The following is a 25,384-nucleotide window of genomic DNA, read 5'->3' on the forward strand; positions in this document are numbered from 1 at the left end:
TCAATCTTTGACCGACTCTTGCTACTTCCCATGCCCTTGTCTTACAATGTTATCACAAAAATGTAAATGAAGCACTATATAATAAAAATATTAAGTGTAATTAACACAAAGTACATCATTATCTACAATGGAGCGCCGGATTATGGAGCTAAATAGCAATCTGGGTCAAATAAAGGATGACTAAGTTCTGCATTAGTGTCTTATGTCTCACTATTCTATGTGAAGATGAAATAAACAGTAATATCATCAATATGATAGATGAGGCAGGATTCCCAGCGTAGACTTCATACCTGCGAATACATTCTGTCTCTGACAGGTTGCAACTTCTAAGAGAATTAAGACCAAATATCCTAATATGCCCGTGTCTGCCTTTATGCAATTTAGTGAGATCATCCTGGTTATTCTAAACCTGGTCTTCCCATGAGAATATTTGTCCTTATGACAACCTCCCAACCCCCAAGCATCAGATGGTTCTATACGATTCTGTTATTTACGCAGTCTGAGACAAGCATAATTTAAGTTATGATTGAGGTACATTGTCAGGATGGTGTCGAGGAGCCTTGTTCCCCTGTGTATCGCTCTATCTCACTCTTATTGTTATTATTTTTTCACACAATATATGCAAAGAGTGGCCTTATTAAAGGTATCAGTGCTAAGCAAGATTCATGCTGGAGATACAGTATCTGCTGCTCAGACACGCTCTCTATATATAAGCATCATAATTAGGTATAAATAATAGCAAATATGGATGCTTCAATATTACATAAAATACACAGTATTATACTTTTACTTAATATCCTGTATACAAATGGAGCAGAGCTAATATTCTGATTTCCATAATATTACAATAATTCATTTGTGCTTTCTATAGAACTTTTCTATAGAACGTTTAATGACAGATTTAGCTCTGCTACATACTGCGTCTTAGATCCATAGGTTTTTTTTTATGGACTGCCGTGTAAGCCGTCGATGGGCAGCGTCTTATTTACCTGTTTAGAAAGTCTTGGTTCTTCCTCAACATATTTCTGTTCTTTTGGTTCTAGCGTTGCCAGACTGGCTTTTACCTGCGTATAATGATACATATTTGCCATGAGACGATTCACATAGATGATCAGTTTTCCAGCTTAATTGTAATCTGTGACCGACACATGCACCCTGATTGAAAATTCACAAAAGCAAACCGTATAAAGGACATAAATGTATAATACCAAGGGAGGGTAACTGGCATGCATACTTAACAGGAGCAATGTCATTGCTAGCAACAACAGCTGAATTGAAATTTGTGGGGAGGGTGCGCCATGCTGTGGCTGTGTCGCTCTTCACTTGCGGGGAGGTTGAAATAAAACGTCTAAGTCTAACATTCGTATACTTTATATATAAGGAACAAAAGCATTCAAGGGACTGAGCTTTTTAGAAGAGAGAAGAAAGGCAAAGTTAAGACTTACAGCATTAAAAATCACATCTATTTCAAGATAGATGACCCCCTTTGTTGGCCCTGTCAGCTGCTTGTTTTTCAAGACGTAGGCTTTCTGTTCACCATTTTGAATCTGTGGGAAGAAAGACATGACAGCCGTCTGTCTCATGGTCTCTACTGAATACACTCCCCCGGCCACCTTTGACCCCCAGCTGCTGAAACTGACAAGGAGTCCAAAACAACTGTGGCAATTCTGACAAGTACCTGTTCATTACCAGCACCGAGCCTGTCAGGAGAAATTAACTACCATGGGATTCAACATGGTCGTGGACCGAGGGTGTTAAATTCTATTTATTATTTATTTTTTTTCTTTTTTGTCTGTGTTTGTGTATATGTGTGGGTGAGTTTTAATATCTCAGTTGAGAATTGACTGACATTCAACAGAAATTTTCATTTTTTCCTTATGGATTGAGAGAAACATTGAGATGTATGGCAGGTGAATGAGACTTACAGACAGCAAGGGGATAGCAACTTTGCCCAGAAAGTCAGCACTTCGGTCTCGATCTTCATCATACACTGTCACTTCAAGGACGGAGTGGATGTCGTTGACATTGCTTTATGGGAAAAGGATATAGAGAGAGAAATATTAATTAACAAGTACTTAATGAAAAAATAATACGATCCTTAGAAATTAACTGCAATGTGACATTACATGTATCTGATGTTTTCAATGTATTTTGCTCGAGGTTAACTGAATATTAAAAAAAAAAAAAAAAAACACTACTGAAATAGCAGACCTCTAAAAAACTGCAGCCTTTATGTAAATCAACTCTATTCTTCTTTTTGTTCAAGCTTGGCCTTCTAGTCACATTCATGCCACCTTCTATAGGAGAGTACTGTGTAAATTGCAATACTCAAGAAACAGGACTTATTTTGGTGACAGCTGGCCCTAAATGATAGAAGGCGAGCTGCCCAGATCTTCCAGGAGAGAAAGCTTAAAGTGGAGATCCAGAGGCCATTTTTTTACTTACTTCGGTCCATTCACACGGAGTAACGTGCCGCGTGATGTGGCACGTATACGGCGTGTGAGACTTTGCGTGCCGTATACGCTCCCATTGATTTCAATGAGAGCCTGGATCGCAAAATAACGCGGCGTATACGATCCTGGCTCTCATTGAAATCAATGGAAGCGTATACCGCGCGCAAAGTCTCACACGCCGTATACGTGCCACATCACGTGGCACGTTACTCCGTGTGAATGGACCCTTCCTGCGTTTTTATTTTTTTATTTTTTATCTGTTACATATCAAAGTTCCAGGCTGGTACTAACATCAGGTCACGTCATTGGAACCAGCACCTTGTACCCGACTCCCTCTTCTCCACCCTTGTGCTCGTGTTCACTGGTATTACAAGTATATGCAGGCTGGCAAACTCCACTATTGTAGTAGTAAAGTCAGCCCCCATATACATGTAATACTACTGAACATGGAATGGAGGGAGGAGGAGAAAGTTAGATTTCCTACCACATGATCTAGTGTCGGAACCAACCTGGGGTGGAAAAATAGTCCCGTACAACCCCATAAGAGTTTATGAAAGACAGATTTTATTATCGAACTACAGACGCTGTATAAATAAATGTACAGAAAGCTACCACTGGCAGAAACTGTAGGCATACAGAATGTTATTCAGTAGTAGAAGTATTTATTGAAAAATTGCAATAACATAAAACAGAGCAAAGGAGAAGAGAATCTGTTGCATAAATAAAGAAATGGAAAGTGATAAAAGTATAGAAAAAGAGTATTGCTAAATATCTCAGGTCAGAGGAAACATAAAATAAGGGAAAGGGATACCTAAAACCTACAGAATGTTACTTAAAGGGAATGTGTCATCTACAGATTATCTACTGAAACATATTCCACTTTATCTCATCTGTTTTTATTTTAAGATTGTAGATTTTTTTAATGTTGTTTTCTGTAGATGATTCTGGGGACAGCCATCTTGTCTGAGCTCCTGCTTAAGGGGTTTCCTATTACTATAGTATTGCTTGCCCCTGTGTGTAAATCAAGCAAATGTTTTCTAAACATACACTATGTGATCAAAAGTATCCAGACACCTGGCTGAAAATGACTTAGAAGTTCATTACCTGCATCGGTAATGCTGGAATTCAATATGGTGTTGGCCCACCCTTAGCCTTGATGACAGCCTCCACTCTCGCAGGCATACGTACAATCAGGTGCTGGAAGGTTTCTTGGGGAATGGCAGCCCATTCTTCATGGAGTGCTACATTGAGGAGAGGTATCGATGTAGGTCGGTGAGGCCTGGCACAAAGTCGGCGTAACAAAACATCCCAAGGTGTTCTATAGGATTCAAGTCAGGACTCTGTGCAGGCCAGTCCATTACAGAGATGTTATTATCGTGTAACCACTCCGCCACAGGCCGTGCAGTATGAACAGGTGCTCAATCGTGTTGAGAAATGCAAATCGCCATCCCCGAATTGCTCTTCAACAGTGGGAAGCAAGAAGGTGTGTATAACATCAATAATGTAGGGCCTGTGCTTTGATAGTGCCACGCAAAACAACAAGGGGTGCAAGCCCCCTCCATGGAAAACACAACCACAACATAACACCACCGCCTCCGAATTTTACTGTTGGCACTACACACGCTGACAGATGACATTCACCGGGCATTCGCCATACCCACACCCTGCCATCGGATCGCCACATTGTGTACTGTGATTCGTCACGCCACACAATGTTTTTCCACTGTTCAATCGTCCACTGTTTACGCTCCTTACACCAAGCGAGGCGTCGTTTGGCATTGTCCTGTGTGATGTGTGGCACCCAATCACCTGACCACGTTCGAAGTCCGTGAGTTCCGTGGAGCGCCACGTTCTGTTCTCTCACGATGTTGATACGTCGCTGATATAGAGTACCTGGCAGTAGGTGGCAGCACAATGCAGCTAATATGAAAAACGGATATTTTTGGGGTTGTCTGGATACTTTTGATCACATAGTGTAGGTCATCTATATTTTAGACCAGAAGAAGCCCTTTAACAGCACTTAGAGATGTACATTCAGTGTAAAGACCTAAGTACAGGTCTTATATAAAACTATATAATGTAATCCTAAGTAACTACCTCCTATAAATTAACAGCAAACAGCATCAACGTTATCGATTATCCATCAAAACAAAACAGACATACTGTAATCTCACAAATCTCCTCCTGGAACTACATAAACAATCCCCCATAACAATGTATAAGTGGCACATGTGGTATATTATAGGTACTCATAGCAATACATAGCATGGGGACACGGTTACACTGTACAATAAAACACATACAGATATAGTAAAGTTTACTCCTTGCCTGGTGCAAATGCTTTTCAAGGGCTTCTGTTCTGACACTGTGATGACATGTTCCAGAAAGTTAGACATTGCTACATCTGTATGTATAGAGAATGTACAGGCTAAGGGGTCACCTGTCCCCAATATGTCACTGGACACATTAGATAATGTTCATTTATTCTATGGCAGTCTTTGTGAACTGTGCAGAATATATTGTGCAGGAAAGTGGAGCAGATGAACTGTGTTCATCACCCATCGTGATTAGTACATTCCTATCTATATACTGTATAAGTGTTGCCTTTCATTGTAACGGTAATGCGATGACTACAGGGAAGTGATCTCTACAGAACAGGAAGTGTCAGCCTATTGCAAAGTTCAATGGTCAAAGAGAAATTTACTGGATTTCAATATTTTAAAAAATATACTGTAAATATTGAATTGAAAAATTAAAAAAGAAATCAACAATAAACAATCTTTAGAAATATATTCCACGTCAAAACTTAATTTAAACAGTAGATCATTTTGTGAAAATTTCTCTTACATTCAATCCCCATACAGACAAACTTGATCATGGCAGAGTTTTGGACTTTAATGTTATGCATAACTGGAGATAAACGTCAACCTGTATTTGAGTAGATATCCTTTCTTATACTGCACTAGATCCTGTGGTTCACATCTTAAAACAAACCATGGTGATACTACCAGCAACTAGAGATTTCATCTGTCAATTTGATTGTCATATACTTCCTCCCTTATGTTGTCCATAGGGTCGTCTCATCATATGTTCAGAGGTTCTGCTTTTCTGTACAACACAACCAGCTGTGTATACATCCCTATTTTTCTAAGCTTTGCCATATACAGCAGGAAATATAAATGAGATACAACTTTGTCATGACATGGTAAAAGTGTGACCTATAGTATGAGCCAAAAATAAAGGAAAAAAAAAAATGAAAAATGTACAAAGAGCTGAAAATTTTTTTTTCATACAGTTCTGGGAAATAATCTTTAAATTCAACCATTCTACCAGTTACTATTGTAGCTATATAGCCAGCAAATAGAAAACATCTCTGTGATATTTATTTACCTATCTTTTTCAATTTGTATTTATAAATTCTTAGTTATATTTTTCATTTCGTTATATTTTAATCTATGCAAAGTGAAAAAAAACCCTCAACAAGTAGCCTGGCTGCTTTTATTAATTTTCATTAAAGAGATCCTATCTTGGATACCCTTTTTTTCTAACTAACATGTTGTAATAGCCTTAAGAAAGGCTATTCTTCTCCTACCTTTAGAAGCCTTCTCCATGCCGCCGTTCGGTAGAAATCCGGGTTTTCTTCGGTATGCAAATGAGTTCTCTCGCAGCACTGGGGGGAGTCACCAGCGCTCAAACAGCACTGAGGGCGTTCCCAATGCTGCGAGAGAAATCTTCAGCGACGCCTCTATCTTCATCTGGAACACTTCTCTCAGTGTCTTCTTCCGTCCTGGGTTTCAATCTCCTAGGCATGAACAGTCGGATCTGCCATCGGACCTTGAGCAGAGCCGACTGCGCATGCCCACAGCCACAAGAAAATGTGTAAGCTGGTGTAAGTGGCCCAGCATTGGGCGTCCCCAATGCTGCGAGAGAACTCATTTGCATACCGAAGAAAACCGGAATATCTTACGAACTATCTATCGTCACCTCTCCGTTGTTTGTGTCTCTCGGAGGACCCAAACAACAGAGAGACGGACCGCTAAAACAACAGTAACACACTATAATGGGGTCTGTTGGGTCTCCAACATGTTGGAGTTTTCAACAGAGACTCAGCACAGATGTGAATGTGGCCTTACTATGTATAAGGAAAATACAGACAGTAATCTCACAGTATGGATAATAAACCCGTTATCCCTAAGGTTACTTTTACATTGTATTTTGTAGTGTCCATGGGAGGTATATGTCTGGTGGATCTCAATACTATATACAATATCTCCATATATCTCTTAAAAATAAATAAATGATAAGATAAGGGGGTTTTATAAAGACTAACAATTTCCATGCTACTAATTTACAGTTTTATGATGAGGCACAATTTTAATCATAAATTAGCTGCACTGTCCTGAAAGCTACATCTCGTAGCTGGTTCCATACACTTCTATAGGGCTGCTGGCACTGTAATGCGCCCAAAGCCCCATAGAAGTGAACAGAGAACTAATAACACAAGCACATTGGCACTCCATTCACAAGGAGGCCTTAGAGAGACTTTTGGTCATCCATCCTCCTGATCACCGAGGGACTCGGCAATTGGACACTTATTCCCTGTCCTGTGGATAGGGAATAAGTGACCTTGGTGACAGAACTCCTTCAGTGTGGTTATGGCATGCAATGTCTCATGAAACTAGTCAACACAATATCAAGACCTACTAACAAAAGCCTTCAAAGGGTACTGGGTGACCTCACACAGACACAGATAGGATATGTAGCAAATCCTTTTGTGTTAACTTATCACCCTTGTTAACTTATTACCCCCAACCAAGCATCAGCCATCTGCCAAGCCAAAACCCCCAACATGCCCTGAACAAGGCTCAAATAAAAGGAGTCATTGAGAGAGACAAAGAGCGGTAAATCGAAGAATGGAGAAGCGCAATAAATAACTCCAAGAAACTCATTGTGTACCAGTCACTGCAAAGGGACTACACCATAGCCACCTACCTGGAGAGAATACGCCACCCTAAACACAGACAGACCCTGAGCCGGTACAGACTGAGCGCTCACACCCTGGAGATGGAGACGGGGCGACACAGGCAGACGTACAAGCCACGGGAGAACAGACTGTGCCAGCACTGTGACCAGGGGGCCCTAGAAGACGAGACCCATTTCTTGCTACACTGCACCAAATGCTCAGCTGTGAGGGCCGTCTACTACCAAAGACTCTCTGCCCACATCCCAGACTTCATATCTGCAGACGAGAAGAGGAAATTCTACATCCTACTGGGAGAAGGAGAGGCCACTGTGGAGATCGCTGCCCAATACGTGTCCAGCTGTCACCAAACAAGAGGAAGATGAGACTCCACGAACTGTTATACCCCAAACCCCCTCCCCCATACAGCTGGCACCAACTAAGAGGAAGATGAGACTCCACGGACTGTTATACCCCAAACCACCCACCCCACCTCCCCATATAGCGGCCACCAACTAAGAGGAAGATGAGACTCCACGGACTGTTATACCCCAAATCAGCCACCCCCCCCCATACTCTCCCCCTCGACTCCAATTCCCCCCCCCCACACTTTACTATCTTTGGCAATGCCAAATATCCATTTGGACGTGCCAATAAAGCCTATTTCATTTGATTTGATCACAAAATACTAATATGAATGCAGGATTTAGATTGAGATGTAAAATTCTAAAAATGACCCTGATGACAGTGATTCACAATAAGCTGTAAAAGTTTCTCCAGATTTAAAAGAAAAAAAAAATCACTTATCAATTTTTTTCACAGACACTGGGAAAAGTTTCCTGCCTTTTATGAATTGCCTAGAAATTCATTGCTGTCTTGAGGGTGTCCCTTCATTTTTTATGTAACTGAGTTATATACAGCATTTGCCAATGTTACGATATAGGGATATAGGGATATCAGTATCAGACTGGTCCAGCAGAAGAGTACCATCATCAGGTATGGAAATGCTAAGGGGGTTTTACAGGCTTTTCTTATTGATGACTTATCCTTATTCTAACAGTAAATCGTTTGTAAAATCATCATTAGATGAGGTTTTCTTTTATGGATCTCAATGGTCCTTTTCTAATAACCTAAGAACTAATTTGACCTGTGGATAAAATGTGGACTTGTACAGAACATGTAGAGTGTACTGTAGATAGGCTCTGAAATAATTTGCTGGACATCCATGTTACTTGGGAGTAATAAGATTGAAGACGTTGTCCAGTTTCAGCAAATAAATCTTATTGTTGGTATAATGAAACGTTATGCAATTTTCCAATATACTTTCTGTATCAATTCTTCCCAGTCTCCTAGATCGATTGCTGTCATCCTTTATTTACTTGCAATGGATAAAAATGAGTTCCCAGCCATGTGATGGACACACAGGTACACAGTCTGTTACAGTCCAGCACGGTAATTAGAGCTGTTATGTAACGAGCAGTGCACTCATATGTCAATCACATGACCATAGACTTATTGATCATGGAATGAAGGAAAGCAAGTGGAGATCTAGAAAATCGTGAGGAGTTGATACACAAATTATATTGGAAAATTGTATAACTTTTCATTATACAAACAGAAACATTTATTTGCAGAAACTGGACAACCTCTTTTGAGGAGTCGTGAGCCAAGCATACCAAAGCACACTTCGTCCACCCTAGGTATACACGTAATGTTTATATACTCTGTACATGAGTCAAATACATAACACAGATGTGGAAGGAGTAGAAATTATACTAGCCTTGATATAAGCGACAGACCGCCGTAACAACAGTATGTCTTAAAATTTGAACAGTAAGGACATGGTACACTGTCTACCAATATGGATATGGACACGTGCGGTAGAATAGAAAAACAACATTTATTCATATGAAATAGTTGGTAGAGCCCAGCAGATGCCTCCTTATGGATGGTATTGATCCACACAATACTCCTGGATGGCTGTTGAATCTCCTGGTGTATGTGAGCCATCGGTTGGGTGTGGTTTTTCCGAATTTCTCTGGCCAGCACCCGTCGGTCTCTATCTCCCAGTTTCAGGGATCTACTAACTCAGGGCACATTCCGACAATCACCATTCACCTTCCATTTTGTAATCACATTGGCCACTGTCAATTTTGGGTAATTCAGTTTGCTTGCTATATCCCTTATGGATCAACCATTTCTGTGGTACCCGACAATTACCCTTTTTTCAAAATTGGACAACTCTGCACTTTGTGGCATCTTGCATGCGACTAATGCCAATGCTGTTTCCTACATGATATTTAACGGTGGAAGGCGTGACACCGGAGATATCTTCATTTGCATGGGTGTCCAAATACATATTGGTAGACAGTGGGGAAAAGAGGTTGGTGATATCCAGATGTGTCTATTCTTACCTTTGTTTAAACCTGTTTAAGGACTCCATTTTCTAATTAAATAAATTCAATACAATATTGCAATGTACTGGTGGCAGATTACTCACAGGTCCTATCATGCTTTGAATCCTCTTCCCCCTATATTTCTTGTCTTCCTTCTTACACTTGTGCTTCCTCTGCCCATAAGATGCACATGCCTGTCCTTTCTCTTTTACACTGCCAACATTACTGTACCCCACCAATCCCAGCCTGGCCCTGTATATTTATACTTCTTCCCCACACACATTTGGCCTGAGCAACTAGGTTCCTAGCTTGTTAATGTCTTACCAAGTTAATATTTAGTGTGCTGATGCCTTACTGTGCTTGTCTCCAGCATGTTAGCTGACCACATCTCTGTCTGCTGTCTTGTACTTTGCTGCATACCTACACCTGACCCCAAATTATTTCTGACTTCCGAATCTGTGCTACCTACCTTTTCCAATATAATGAGCTCTGACTATGCACAAATCCTGCCAGCCTTGACCTTGCCTCTACCTGGACTTATCACTTTCCTGTTATGCAATCACCTACATCCCTAGTCAGGCATCACCTAAACTGAGACAATTTCGACAGACAGCAACCTACAGACAATGAAGTCCAGATCCTTGTACAAGGAATCCAGAGAACCACTTATAGAGTCCAAGGAGCAGAGTATCACTAAGTCATATTGTTTTTATAGCCTGGTGAACTCGTGAAACATGTTCTGGCCTTTCAGTCTTCTTTCAAGTTTCTGAATACTCCTTTACAAATTTTTAGTTTAATATATATTATGTACCCAGGCACAGGTATTAGGACATGGAATCGTGGTGTATATATTGTCAGATTAACTTACTGTATGAGGCATGAAAATATTTCCTATTTCCTTTCATTTATATCGTAGGATTATTTGATTTTCAGGATCTCCGGTGTGCGAAAAATAACAACCACTCTGTTTTACAGCATGTAATAAGTAAGCCAAACCGTATTAGAAGATCCCAGTTAGTAGCTGTAAATCTGTATTAGTCTTGTGACTCACTTAATCTCACAACTAAGTAAGATAGCTGAATGTTCTTCTCGAGTTCTCTTGCGGAGTTAATCTTAAAACCGTACACCTCTAAAATGAATGCTATACTACATAAACAAATTCAGAAATAAGGTGGAATTTACACACATTTACAGAGCTTGTGAAAGTTAAAGAGAGGTGATATAAAATATAAAGCACATACGACTTGGTTAATAAGATCTTATTGCTAACCATTTTCATCATACAAACTACTGCAATATGGTGTGTCTGCGGCAATCAGGGAAAGTAAGATTCAAGGATGTTATCTCTTTGCACTTAAATGCCAATTTCCTCATGCATTTCAAGCCTCACAAGACTACAGAAAAGGTTGCAGTGACATTGTTTCAGTACATCGAAGAAGTCATTAGAAATTCCATCCAGCAGAGGAAGAGAAAAAAATATGGAAAAAAAACTATAAAATCCTATAAAACCTCTAAGTAACATTACAAGTAAAATTTCACACTCGGACATAAAGTACCGAGGTAAAAATGTAAATGTAACTTTAAATGGAAATTACTCATATATTGCAAGTACCATTTGTTACGCTTGCTCATGATAATATGGACACATTAACGTGAGCCAAATTTTAATCTTTAGTCAATTGGTAGTTGGAAATTTTGTCTCCAAAATAATCCTAAAGGCCAATTTAATCTAGTATAACATATTGGGAGAAAGGTTGATCTACATAATAGACAATAGTGTAGTGTAGTGTAGTGTAGTGGTACTGTAGATTATTCCATCTGGTTATACAGTATATTAGTGACAGGTATGGCTCTCAGCTGTAACATACAGCACACTGCTACTATTCTCAGTACTGTGACAAAGGGTAGGTGAATTAGACAGTGAGCAAGGGAACTAGTAAGAGAAGGGTCAAATTTATGGGACTTAAAACCTGAAACAATGATCTGCTTATTAATGTCTTTGCAAAATCAACTGGACATTGTATCTGAGCTGCTGTTAATGCAATGAAATGCTCTGTTCACATGTGCATTCGGGTTTCTGTTCAGGGAGTCCACTTGGGGATCCTCTGAATGGAAACCTAATCCGCATAAAAAAGCAGTTACCTAAGGAAACCTGCGGACCTTAAAGTCTATTATGGGGTCCATGTGGTTTCTGCATGAAAAATGTGGAGAGAAAAGGGGAGGGGAACGGATTGGCCCAAACGCAGATGTGAACCAAGCCTTAGACTAAGGGGACACAGCAACTTCTAGTCACACAATAAAGGACTGCAATGTAATGTCACTATTTTGCAACTAATAATAGTCAATGTGGTTACACGGCATACTGCTGCTACTTTGAACCAACAGTTGGTAATTCCTATTATTTTTCTGTTGCAATAGCTATGTGAAATTTGTGATGTTTATGTTACAGAGCTACAAGTGGCCATGTAGCCCTAGTCTAAACTTAATGACTGTCCCGCTGACAGCAATCATACTAAAAGCAGGTACCAACGCAGAGGGGCCACATTCTAAAACCTTGCCTTGGGAAACAAAAAAGTTTGTCCAGTCGGTGCCTTTAACGACCCTGTGAAAAGCCACATTTTTCTGACCTTTTATATATAAATATTATAGGCAACTGGGCATCTGTCCAGGGCCTACCACTCCAAGAGACCCATGGCTGCCAAATCCTATGAAAGCAATATAAAATTAACAAGGAGTATGTTTTCCTACATACATGTGTGTCATCTCCTAACGCAGATTCATGCAAGATCTTTTCAAGCACCTTAAAGTTGAAAAGTCCTCGAGATTCTTTATGACTACAAAGACAAGATAAAGAACATGTAAAGGTAGTTGTGTGCTATCTGTGTCTGTTTGTCTATGAATGTGTAATTCAGTTCTTTAGCTGCATATGACCAGTGCACAGTACTACTTCTGTTATCCTGCATAAATGGCCCCTGCACAGTACCCATTGCAGAATGTTCTTTTATCCTGTATATATGGGTACAGTACAACTACTCTTTTCCTGCATAGATGGGCACTGCGCAGTACAACTTTTGTAATTCTGTATATAAGGGCAAATTACAGTACCATTCTTCAATATATAGGCACTGCATTCTACATCTTATATACTGTATATGGACACAGTACAGTACCCTGTCTTTATCATGTGTACATGGTCACTGAACAGCACAATTTCTCCTAGGATGGTTTCACACCACTGTTGTTTTAGAGTTTTCTGTTAATGTAGATTGTGAGCCCCATATAGGAATCACAATATCAATTTGTTTTCCCCGATCAGTATGTCTTTGTAGAATGGGAGGAAATCCACACAAACACGTGGAGAACATACAAAGTCCTTGCCAATGTTGTTCCTGGCAGGATGTGAACCCAGGACTCCAGCGCCGCAAGGCTGCAGTGCTAACCACTGAGCCACCATGTTGCCCCACTGTTTTAGGTTTGTTGTTCTGTCAGAGGACAAGAACCGCCAGAAGGATGGATAGAAACAGAAGATTTTCTGTTTCTATCCATTGTCACTGATTTCAATGTTAAAGTAAAAACTAAAAGACCCTTCTGTTGTTTTTTTTTAATCATTCATAAGTGTCAGACAACTTTAAAAAGTTTACACTGATGGGGGGAGGGGGGATCTTGATACAGAACAGGGCCCTTGGTAGCCTTAATCCATCCCTAGTAAGACCATGCCCTGCTATATGCTGAACCAGTTCTGGACCAGCCAGACCTCTCATTCCTCACCTTTGATATATAGCTTACAAGCCTCTCTAAGATATACATCTGACCATACCTTCTTTAGCTCAGCTATAACAGCTCACTCTTTTCTTATGTGTTTCATGTGCCACATTGCTCCTTTAGCAGTCTTAGTATTACCAGACAATAAGTCTTTCCATGATATGAACTAGAAAATATGTCCAGTAGTTCTCTGCAGTGAGAGAACGGCTCCCTCTAAGCGCTAGACGGATGTAAACTAAATAAGAAATCAATTAACTTTACAGCCACAATGACCTTATAACATAACTAGTATAAGTAATAATTTAATAAACTCTAATGTAAATTAGCCATGATAGGCAAAACCTTCTGCTTGCCTTCATTACTGAGTGATGTGGTAATAGTAATTCACTTACATAGTCTGCTAAAAGTGAATAATTGTTTTGCTTATCACATGGATGACTGGTCTGCATGATGCTGATCACACTCCATAGCTAAGCGACATAGAACTAGATTACTAGCAGTGTTATATAGGCCCACAAATCAAGACTCGCTAGGCAGAAAATGAATGAAATTATATTTTCGTGCATTTAATTATTTGTTCATTTGCAATTCACATAGACATATTCTACTTCTCTTCTCATAACCACAAATGGGCATGACATTGCCACTTTACAATTGGGCAACAGCTTATGCTGTATAACAAATATGGGTATATACAATGAGACTGATTTTTGGGCTGCACTTACTTTGAGGGATAGAAGGATACATTGTCAAATAACGGCCAAAACTTCACAAAACTATGCCCAACCCAAATCACTACAGAACTGAATGCAAGTTTAAAGGGGCTCTATCAGCAAAATCATGCTGATATAGCCCCACATATGCGTGAATAGCCTTTAAAAAGGCTATTCAGGCACCGCTAAAGTTATATTAAACTACCCCCCCTCCCCCGTTTTAAAATAAAACCCTAAAAAAGAATATGATCAACTTCATTCAGGGTCCGCCGTCTTCTTCAGTCACGCCTCCTCTTCCAGCGATGTCCTCAGGTCCCATCTAACTAGCTAACTGACATTGTTAAAAAATGCGCAGTAGCATGCTGCTTCTACTACTGCTACTGCACATGCGCCCGTGCCATTTTTTACCAATGTCAGTTCGCGAGTTAGACGGGATCATATTCTTTTTTAGGGTTTTATTTTAAAACTGGGGGGTAGTTTAATATAACTTTAGCGGTAATGGCAGTAAATGGATATCCAGCACTCTTAAACTTCTTTATATAAAAGATATAAACTTTATTTCGGAGACATGCTCCTTTTAAAATCAGCGTTCCACCATCCCGTCTGCATCCATGCATGTCCTGTATATATGCTGATTTTAAAGGGAGCATGTCTCCGAAATAAAGTTTATATCTTTTATATAAAGAAGTTTCAGAGTGTTGGATATCCATTTACTGCCATTACCTCTTCACCTTACCGGAAGGTCCTTCGTGCATCTCTACGATTCTTCTCTGGTCTCACTGCATCAGACAAGTAAGCAATCAAAGCATTTATGTTTTTAACATTGCGGGGCTGTGACTATACTGTTTATTGAATAACTTTAGCGGTGCCTGAATAGCCTTTTTAAAGGCTATTCACGCATATGTGGGGCTCTAGCAGCATGATTTTGCTGATAGAGCCCCTTTAAGGGCGCTATGATCAGTGAAAACTGTCAGTCCTGCACTGCACAAAGTTAATATCCATGGTGGTTCTGCAGTAGCCCAATCAAAGTCAAGCTTTGACTTTTGACCACAGCTGCTTCTGTCTACAAATGTGTTGCTGTTTTTTTTACATATAGAGATGTTATTAGAGAAAATGTAGACCATCAACTCAACAATGTGGGTCTAAGACACCCCTACCAGGCTCACAATAATTTTTAAATAACAAATTCCCTTTTAGAATGTTGTAGAGCACAACACAGGCGATATAGCTAACCAACAGTGATATAAGTGACTTGATTGAGAAAAAGGGGCGTTACTGGTGATGGCAGGTGTGGCAAGAAGAGTTACTAAACTAATTAAAAATAGGAGATGATTGTGTGTGGTGGGTTGTATAGAAAAATTGATGTGTTATAGTAGAAGGTTTTATTCCACAACCCACATGAATCTGAAGGGTCACCACATGCCTATGTCTAATTTGGGTACTTGTTCAATGGCATTATCATAAAGACAGATCATTGAAGCTTGCATCACAATTACTGTTATGCCTTTTAATCTTTATTATTTGCATTGTACGTGCTCTTTAAATAGCGAGTCAATGCTAGACAGGCACGGTGAATTGCACCAGCTCTGGGTTTCAGACGGCCTAATTTGCGGCCATCTCCTGAACACACATAAAAGACCACAATGAGTCTTATTTTCTGAAAGATTTCTTCCATTCAGAACCCAGACAAGATGCTTTTGAAAGCTGTGCCTTAGGTGACACAGTTCAGTAGGAGTAACAGTAGAAACGGATTTTTTCTTTGTTTGTTTCAAGTTCATCATTAGGGCGCCTTTGCTAAAAAAAGAGAAAGCAGAGTTTAGAGCTATTGTCTTTTTTTTTTTCTTGGTGTACTTTTCCCCCTGGAAATGGCTGGTTATAAAAGCAGAAGATAGCCAAATCCACAGGTGGCTTTTGAAAGCAAGAATGTACTTAATTTCACTATTAAGCCTGGAACGTCGAATACTTTCCGCAAAGAGTTTGTCATTTACTGTATAAATAGTAAAAGTCCTCATGATCCGATCTGTCAACTGCTGAGTGTGTTTTAATATCAAGCAATAAAACTTTGTCTTCCCATCGACAGTAGGTTGGTATAAGGACACTCAATGGAAGTTTTCACATCTTTGAAAAACATGAACTGCTGTACGCCACTAGTAAATGTAGGACTTGTCAGAACGTCAGTCGGATACAAATTTCATATCTGGAATCAGCGTCTTTTTACCTATCCAGCCAGTGGATTGAAGAAGATGAAGGAGTAGGGTAGGTGTCCACAATGACAGACTCCCTTTTATTTATTCATATTGTGTTATATTGTGCTTTTAGTTACATGATGACCATATTAACTTGAAAATATTGTAACCTGAGACCATAACATTCTGCAGAATTAGGTTATGATTTACAAGTACTAAAATAGCAATTAAAAATGAAAAAAAAAATAAAAAATGAAAATGACAAAAAGTACAGCTAAACATATGCATTGTTAGTGTGCTAGCTGTGTGTTTCCTGGCTTGCACACTGATCCATTCATCACTATGGCCCATATCCACAAGCATGTATTATTATTCTGGCCTGGCTCACTGAAGAAAATGAATGGGTCAATGGAGGCACAGGTGACACACGTATATTGCCCATGTGACCTCATGCTGGAGTGTAGTTAGGAGAACATGAACTTTGTAGACTCATGTATAGTACATACAGTAAAAGATAAACAGGATATAGAGTCTCATACAGTAACATGGGGCAGATCTGGGGCACCCCAGCTAGTCTCATAAATATGCAATTGGCAATAAATCTGGCACCTTAGCTGGCCAAAAAAAGTGCTACAATCTGGTGAGACATTCTGCGGACACTCTTATTGTGTGTGGGCAAACATTCTCCGGCTAAAAAATGCCACTTGGAATCCCTGCTATGAAAGGTAACACGTGATGGCAGGATTTCCTTCATGCATGGCTGAGTTGTTAATTTCCTGTGTATGACTACTAGGGGTGACCGGCTGTCATATGTAAGGTCCCCAGATCATTGGAGCTTGGAGGTCCATTTGGATCTTGTTCGTCATGTGCGTGCACTCACGTAACCACTTCTCCCAATGGCTAGGTCAGATTGTGCTCCCTCTCAAAGTCTGTTGACTGGGTAAAATGTCTAGGCGCATCATAGAGACATTTCTAGTAAGTCATTGATATCTCACCAAGAGGTACACTACCCAAAAATAGCCTCTGAGATTCATTCAATAGATCAGTGCCTTCTTGTGGTAAGACTACACACTACATCTGTATAAGTTATAATTCTTTGTCAATAAGTATAATAATAAGTCATCAAATCTTAGCGCTACCTACCTAATGTCCTGCATGGCTCGGTGGCCTACAAGCCTTGGCTGCACATTCTACCCATATAACTCCTATAGCTATAGGATCTAACTATGATCAAACCATATACCATTTCATCATAAAAATGTGAATAAGAGTAGCATAAAGTAGAAACATATTGCTGATACATTGTACATCACCTCAAACCAATATAATAATGTTTACATAAACCCACAAAACTATTCATTCCTCTTGATGAATTGATGGAAAGTAAAACATGTGGCTGATTTCTTATGACTAGAGGAATCTGGATGTGGCTTCTTTCAGCTATTCGTCGGGGAGTTTATACAATATGAAGAAACTAATCACACTCAAGATAATATAATATACTGTTCTAGATAAAGAATGCAGATTGACAAGGACAATAGGAGGGTAGATGCCTTCTACTGTAGACCACTGTATATTTTACAGATGTTGACTGGAAGCATGAACAACCAGTATATACAGTCCTATGAAAAAGTTTGGGCACCCCTATTAATCTTAATCATTTTTAGTTCTAAATATTTTGGTGTTTGCAACAGCCATTTCAGTTTGATATATCTAATAACTGACGGACACAGTAATATTTCAGGATTGAAATGAGGTTTATTGTACTAACAGAAAATGCTCAATATGCATTAAACCAAAATTTGACCGGTGCAAAAATATGGGCACCTCAACAGAAAAGTGACATTAATATTTAGTAGATCCTCCTTTTGCAAAGATAACAGCCTCTAGTCGCTTCCTGTAGCTTTTAATCAGTTCCTGGATCCTGGATGAAGGTATTTTGGACCATTTCTTTCTACAAAACAATTCAAGTTCAGTTAAGTTTGATGGTCGCCGAACATGGACAGCCCGCTCTCAAATGATCTGAAAACAAAGATTGTTCAACATAGTTGTTCAGGGGAAGGATACAAAACGTTGTCTCAGAGATTTAACCTGTCAGTTTCCACTGTGAGGAACATAGTAAGGAAATGGAAGACCACAGGGACAGTTCTTGTTAAGCCCAGAAGTGGCAGGCCAAGAAAAATATCAGAAAGGCAGAGAAGAAGAATGGTGAGAACAGTCAAGGACAATCCACAGACCACCTCCAAAGAGCTGCAGCATCATCTTGCTGCAGATGGTGTCACTGTGCATCGGTCAACTATACAGCGCACTTTGCACAAGGAGAAGCTGTATGGGAGAGTGATGAGAAAGAAGCCGTTTCTGCACGTACGCCACAAATAGAGTCACCTGAGGTATGCAAAAGAACATTTGGACAAGCCAGCTTAATTTTGGAAACAAAGATTGAGTTGTTTGGTTATAAAAAAAGGCGTTATGCATGGCGTCCAAAAAGAAACAGCATTCCAAGAAAAACACTTGCTACCCACTGTAAAATTTGGTGGAGGTTCCATCATGCTTTGGGGCTGTGTGGCCAATGCCGGCACCGGGAATCTTGTTAAAGTTGAGGGTCGCATGGATTCCACTCAGTATCAGCAGATTCTTGAGAATAATGTTCAAGAATCAGTGACGAAGTTGAAGTTACGCCGGGGATGGATATTTCAGCAAGACAATGATCCAAAACACTGCTCCAAATCAACTCAGGCATTCATGCAGAGGAACAATTACAATGTTCTGGAATGGCCATCCCAGTCCCCAGACCTGAATATCATTGAACATCTGTGGGATGATTTGAAGCGGGCTGTCCATGCTCGGCGACCATCTAACTTAACTGAACTTGAATTGTTTGTCCAAAATACCTTTATCCAGGATCCAGGAACTGATTAAAAGCTACAGGAAAGCGACTAGAGGCTGTTATCTTTGCAAAAGGAGGATCTACTAAATATTAATGTCACTTTTCTGTTGAGGTGCCCATACTTTTGCACCGGTCAAATTTTGGTTTAATGCATATTGCACATTTTCTGTTAGTACAATAAACCTCATTTCAATCCTGAAATATTACTGTGTCCATCAGTTATTAGATATATCAAACTGAAATGGCTGCTGCAAATACCAAAATATTTAGAACTAAAAATGATTAAGATTAATAGGGGTGCCCAAACTTTTTCATAGGACTGTACCTCCATGTATCACTTTTATATCTGTTTACACCATATACAGTCATGGCCAAAAGTTTTGAGAATGACACAAATCTTATATTTTCACATGATCTGCTGCCCTCTGCTTTTATGTGTGTTTGTCAGATGTTTTTATCACATACAGAAATATAATTTCAATCATATTATGAGTAACAAAAGCTTATATTGACAGTTAGAATGAGTTAATGCAGCAAGTCAATATTTGCAGTGTTGAGCCTTCTTCTTCAGGACCTCTGCAATTCTCCCTGGCATGCTCTCAATCAACTTCTGGACCAAATCCTGACTGATAGAAGTCCATTCTTGCACAATCAATGCTTGCATTTTGTCAGAATTTATAGGTTTTTGTTTGTCCACCCGTCTCTTGATGATTGACCACAAGTTCTCAATGGGATTAAGATCTGGGGAGTTTCCAGGCCATGGACCCACAATCTCTATGTTTTGTTCCCTGAGCCATTTAGTTATCACCTTTGCTTTATGGCAAGGTGCTCCATCATGCTGGAAAAGGCATTGTTGATCACCAAACTGCTCTTGGACGGTTGGGAGAAGTTGATCTTGGAGGACATTCTGGTACCATTCTTTATTCATGGCTGTGTTTTTAGGCAAGACTGTGAGAGAGCCGATTCCCTTGGCTGAGAAACAACCCCACACATGAATGGTTTCAGGATGCTTTACAGTTGGCATGAGACAAGATGGGTGGTAGCGCTCACCTCGTCTTCTCTGAATAAGCTGTTTTCCAGATGTCCCAAACAATCGAAAAGGGGATTCATCAGAGAAAATGACTTTACCCCAGTCCTCAGCAGTCCACTCCCTGTACCTTTTGCAGAATATCAGTCTATCCCTGATGTTTTTTCTGGAGAGAAGTGGCTTCTTTGCTGCCCTCCTTGAGACCAGGCCTTGCTCCAAGAGTCTCCGCCTCACAGTGCGTGCAGATGCACTCACACCTGCCTGCTGCCATTCCTGAGCAAGCTCTGCACTGCTGGTAGCCCGATCCCGCAGCTGAAACACTTTTAAGAGACGGTCCTGGCGCTTACTGGTCTTTCTTGGGTGCCCTGGAGCCTTTTTGCCAACAATGGAACCTCTCTCCTTGAAGTTCTTGATGATACGATAGATTGTTGAATGAGGTGCAATCTTTCTAGCTGCGATACTCTTCCCTGTTAGGCCATTTTTGTGCAGTGCAATGATGACTGCACGTGTTTCTTTAGAGATAACCATGGTTAACAGAAGAGAAACAATGATGCCAAGCACCAGCCTCCTTTTAAAGTGTCCAGTGGTGTCATTCTTACTTAATCATGACAGATTGATCTCCAGCCCTGTCCTCATCAACACCCACACCTGTGTTAATGGAGCAATCACTGAAACCATGTTAGCTGGTCCTTTTAAGGCAGGGCTGCAATGATGTTGAAATGTGTTTTGGGGTTAAAGTTCATTTTTAGGCAAATATTGACTTTGCAAGTAATTGCTGTTAAGCCGATCACTCTTTATAACATTCTAGAGTATATGCAAATCGCAATTAGAAAAACTGAAGTAGTAGACTTTGTAAAAATTAATATTTGTATCATTCTCAAAACTGTTGGCCATGACTGTACCCCTTTCTGACTGCTGTTTGTAAAGAAAATGTACAAATTGGATAAAGTGATAGGCCATGTTTGAACACCACGCCACTATTTGGTCCAGCATTGTGTATTGATTGACTTCCTTATATGACTTTATAATAGTCTAAGTTGTGTGCGCTCCTGATCGAGAGCTCCGAATTCCTTACATAGCCATAAAGTTAATTGAATGTGTCACCAGAAAATGACCTAATTTTTAACCAAGTTTTATGTACGACATATTTTATTAGGAAATGTTGATGAATTGTAAAATTTTCCATCCTGCTATCTATCTATCTATCTATCTATCTATCTATCTATCTATCTAGTGATAAGTCATGCAGTTTAACTCTGACCACCAAGCCTAATAACAGACTGACTCATGCCAATTCTGTAGGGATTTTTTCTTTGCAATACTTACCTTACCTACATCACAGACAAGACATATTAGGGTATGTTCATATTTGTGCCGGATCTGCTTGAAATCAACACCGAAGGCATTTTCATCTGCACCTTCAGTTTTAAAACAACAGACACTGGACAAACCCTATTATAGTTAATGGGGTCCACCGAGCTCTGTATGTAGCTGTTATTTTAGGGTTGGGGCACCTCTGGAAAAAGAAAAATACTCCAGGTGCTCCTACCAAATATTTTTTTTTTTTCAAAAGACAAAGTGTTTGTTTTGATGTGTAATTTGAAATTTGTGAACTTATAGCTGAAACATTAAATATTTTTTTCATTTGCAAAATTAGAAAACCTTGCTAAAAACCACATCATAAATGCTTGCATTTTTTTCAGTGCAGTTTTTTTTATATACCTTTTACTGCATCACAACTGCATTGTGTGAATGCCATTTTATACTTGCCAAGTACATATTACCATAACTATGCTCGCTTACTGACCCCCACACAGTATCATGCTTCAGAAGGGCCCAACAGACGGTTTAAAGCTCCCCAGTGGTCCAACACAGTATAACGTTTCCTTAGTGTCCTCCACACAGCGGCCCCTAAGACACTTAGTCATGATATCCAGTGGCCTTCAGACACTTAATAATACTCGAAAGTCCCCTGGATACTTAATAATGCCCACCAGTGGCCCCTAGACAATTAATAATAATCCCCAGTAGCTCCTCTGAAACCTAATTTTGTTCCCACCAGCCCCAGACAGCTACTAATGCTCCCCAGACTCCCACAGACACCTAGTTATGTCTTCTAGTGGCCCCACAATATAGTTGTGCCATATAAATAAAAAATAATGCGTACCAAGATACCTTCCCACAGAGCTCTCTGCAGCTCTCCTCCTCGTCTCCATCACCATGCAGCAGGTTTGCACCAAGCCAGAGACATCACTAGCAGCTGCCTAAGTGGTGAAGCAGGAAGCTGACAGTTTCCTGCTTCACCACTGTATTCAGATAGAGTTGAATGATGACAAGCAGCCATTTTTGCACCAGAGTATTGTGGCACCCCTTGCAGGTTTACCCAAACCATAAACAAGCCCATACAATAGTAGTAATACATTTTTCTAGTTTGTTTGAGATAACCTTAATTTTCATATGTGTTTTTCCTTTACTTACATTATATATATTACAGTAAAGTTAAACAATTACAGTTATTTTAAATTTTGTCTAAAGATATTTATTGTGCTTGAAAAGCTACTCCCTACTTATAAATTCATGCCATATGGCTATGCCATCACTTTATGACTGTGGAACCTTTACAGATCTTAGCACTTCTCCTCCTCCTTACCATCTAGCAGGCTGGCCAGGGAACTGCAGCTGCCACTATTCACCTGGCTGGAGCTGTGCTGTTATTTCCCTGCACATCGCTTTGCAGGGGGCTCCTGTACTTTACCAGGGCTGTGGCCCCTTCATTCTCAGTTAGGCACCTGGATATAATATTCCCATCTAACATGCAGTCGTGGTCTATTGCTATGATATGCAATCCCTGTTTAAAATGGTAAAAAACCTTTAAGTGCTGTCATGTAAAATTATAAAACAAAACTTACAAGGTAAACACTTTTTTCCACTCTGGATTTAGGTTTTTGTAAACGGTGTGTGTCATCAGACGGTCATTGTTCAACTCCACTACACAAAATGGGTCACTTTTACCTGCAGAGAACAAAAGAAAAGCAATTAGTGACATACGAGGCATATCCAATTCACCATGTCACAATGTAACAGAAAGGTCTGATATGTAAGAGCAGGAGAATATCTTACTATTCCAATTTCTGCAATACTACTGTATGCCTGGCTAGTATATGGATAGATCAAACATATAGAGAATGTTCGGCAAATAAAATGACAATAAATGGATTTCTAGAGGAAATAAACTCAAAACTCACATCATCAATCTCGTAAAAACATATAGATGTGTCCTTCTTAATCTGTTCTTGGCTATACATGTTCACAAATGTGTGTCACCAGATGACTAACTTTTCAAGTAATATAAAAATTGAATAGACTTTGAAAAATAAAGCATCAAAAAGCTCAGTGTGATAAATGATATATGGCATGAGACTTTGGTGGAAGGATGGCACGTGATTGTATTAAATTGGTATCATATTTAATCATACAATTTAACACAATTCATTATGGATGGACACGGGGCGAAGAGAACCTAGGTAATTCTTATATATTAAAAATAATATTTGGAAAACAAAATGGAATTTAGCTATCAGACAAGTCAAGATGGTAGAGCCTTAGAACCCAAATCGGAGGCCCACACCAATTGCACCCTATGGTTAAAGCATCTCCGGTCCATTTTGATCTGTTTCATAACAGAATGCTGTGGATCCATTGACATAAGTGAAAGTAATACAATGAACATACAGTCCCATTTATTGACAACCTGTCACAGAGGATGATCATTTATTGTTTTGTGGATGCACAGCAAGGACCGGAGGTCCATAACAGAAGATCTGCGCTCGCTGGCGAAGGAGGTAGAGCACAAATCAAAATTCTCAAAGAAGACTCTTTATTAGGCTATAAAACCAAAACCGCACGATGCGTTTCGGGCCAAACTGGGCCCTTTTTCAAGTGCAAATAAACAGGTCACATCGGGCCAGATGCGTCTTGTCTTCCACATATATTGTTTTATGGCAAAGTATTCAGTATAACCTGTAGTTTGAGTGCAGTAGGTGGCCCTATGCGATTGGTGTAAACTGCAATAAATGTTATATAACACTTCCCTGTCCATGATAGTGGTGTGGTCTTAAATATTTGAGCAAAATCCAATCCAAAAAATTGTTACTTTATTTATGCCTTGTATGCCAGAAAACTGGAATGATAAATCAGGTGCAATATATTATAAAATCTTTTCCAATAAAACTATACAGTATACAGATCTGCTCGACTGCTGTATAGCATACCGCCTGATGAGACCACATGTTAAAAGTAACAGGTCCTCTTAAAGCCTTGATATAATAAGTGAAGCTACTAAATTTCTAGTTTCCTCACATGGAGTAGCCACATAGCTCACAAATAATACATGAATATTGCCACCAAGTGACCAAAGTTTTGTTATATCTGCAGTAGAATAAAAAATTCAAGAGACATCCTTTAGGTGATGGCACATCCATATGCTCATCAGCAAGACAAACCATAAAAAGAAGCATCTTCCTGTATGTTTACGAAATATTAACCGATATTGTAACACAATTGTATCCCCTTTGCAGCGTTTCGCACCGCAGGAATCTCTTTCATCCGGTGTGATTCTGTACGGTATGCCTTTTCTTTACGTTTCTAAGGAGTTCCTTATACTACATGCACCATTACTTAGAAAGCATTCAAGCATGGCTGTCGTATTCCCATAAAAAGCAATGTGTAGACATTTCAGGGAACACATATATAATTTGCTCTTTTGGGGCAAAGTGTCCAGGGTCTTTGGTTGTTTCAAAATACGGCAATTTTCTCAAAAACTGCTGGAGCCGAAACATCAATTATTAAAAGGGAAGATTGAAGTGTGCTGTCTTTAGTTAAATCTTTTTTGGGTAGTTTGAAATACTAGGTTTTGACAATAATAGCAACTTCTTTTTCCTCTCTGTGCAGTTTGCCATCTGTTTGATTGGTAGAAAAGAAGCAGATCCTGCTGTGTTTAT

At 39.6% G+C, this 25,384-nt stretch overlaps 1 protein-coding gene across 5 annotated transcripts in view; it reads right to left on the reverse strand.

The window, feature by feature from the left end:
• The window catches only part of MCTP1 (multiple C2 and transmembrane domain containing 1), a 625,729-nt gene that overhangs the window by 228,817 nt on the left and 371,528 nt on the right, over positions 1-25,384 (reverse strand). For all 5 annotated transcript variants that reach the window (XM_075271852.1, XM_075271845.1, XM_075271861.1 and 2 more), the window contains 4 exons: positions 23,294-23,396; positions 1,926-2,028; positions 1,446-1,547; positions 990-1,064 (listed from right to left, as the gene is read on the reverse strand). In XM_075271852.1, coding sequence (XP_075127953.1) covers positions 990-1,064; positions 1,446-1,547; positions 1,926-2,028; positions 23,294-23,396 — 383 coding nt within the window. The remainder of the gene's footprint in view (positions 1-989; positions 1,065-1,445; positions 1,548-1,925; positions 2,029-23,293; positions 23,397-25,384) is intronic.

Source organism: Leptodactylus fuscus, chromosome 1 (genome assembly GCF_031893055.1).
Source record: "Leptodactylus fuscus isolate aLepFus1 chromosome 1, aLepFus1.hap2, whole genome shotgun sequence".
Taxonomy (NCBI): Eukaryota; Metazoa; Chordata; class Amphibia; order Anura; family Leptodactylidae; genus Leptodactylus; species Leptodactylus fuscus.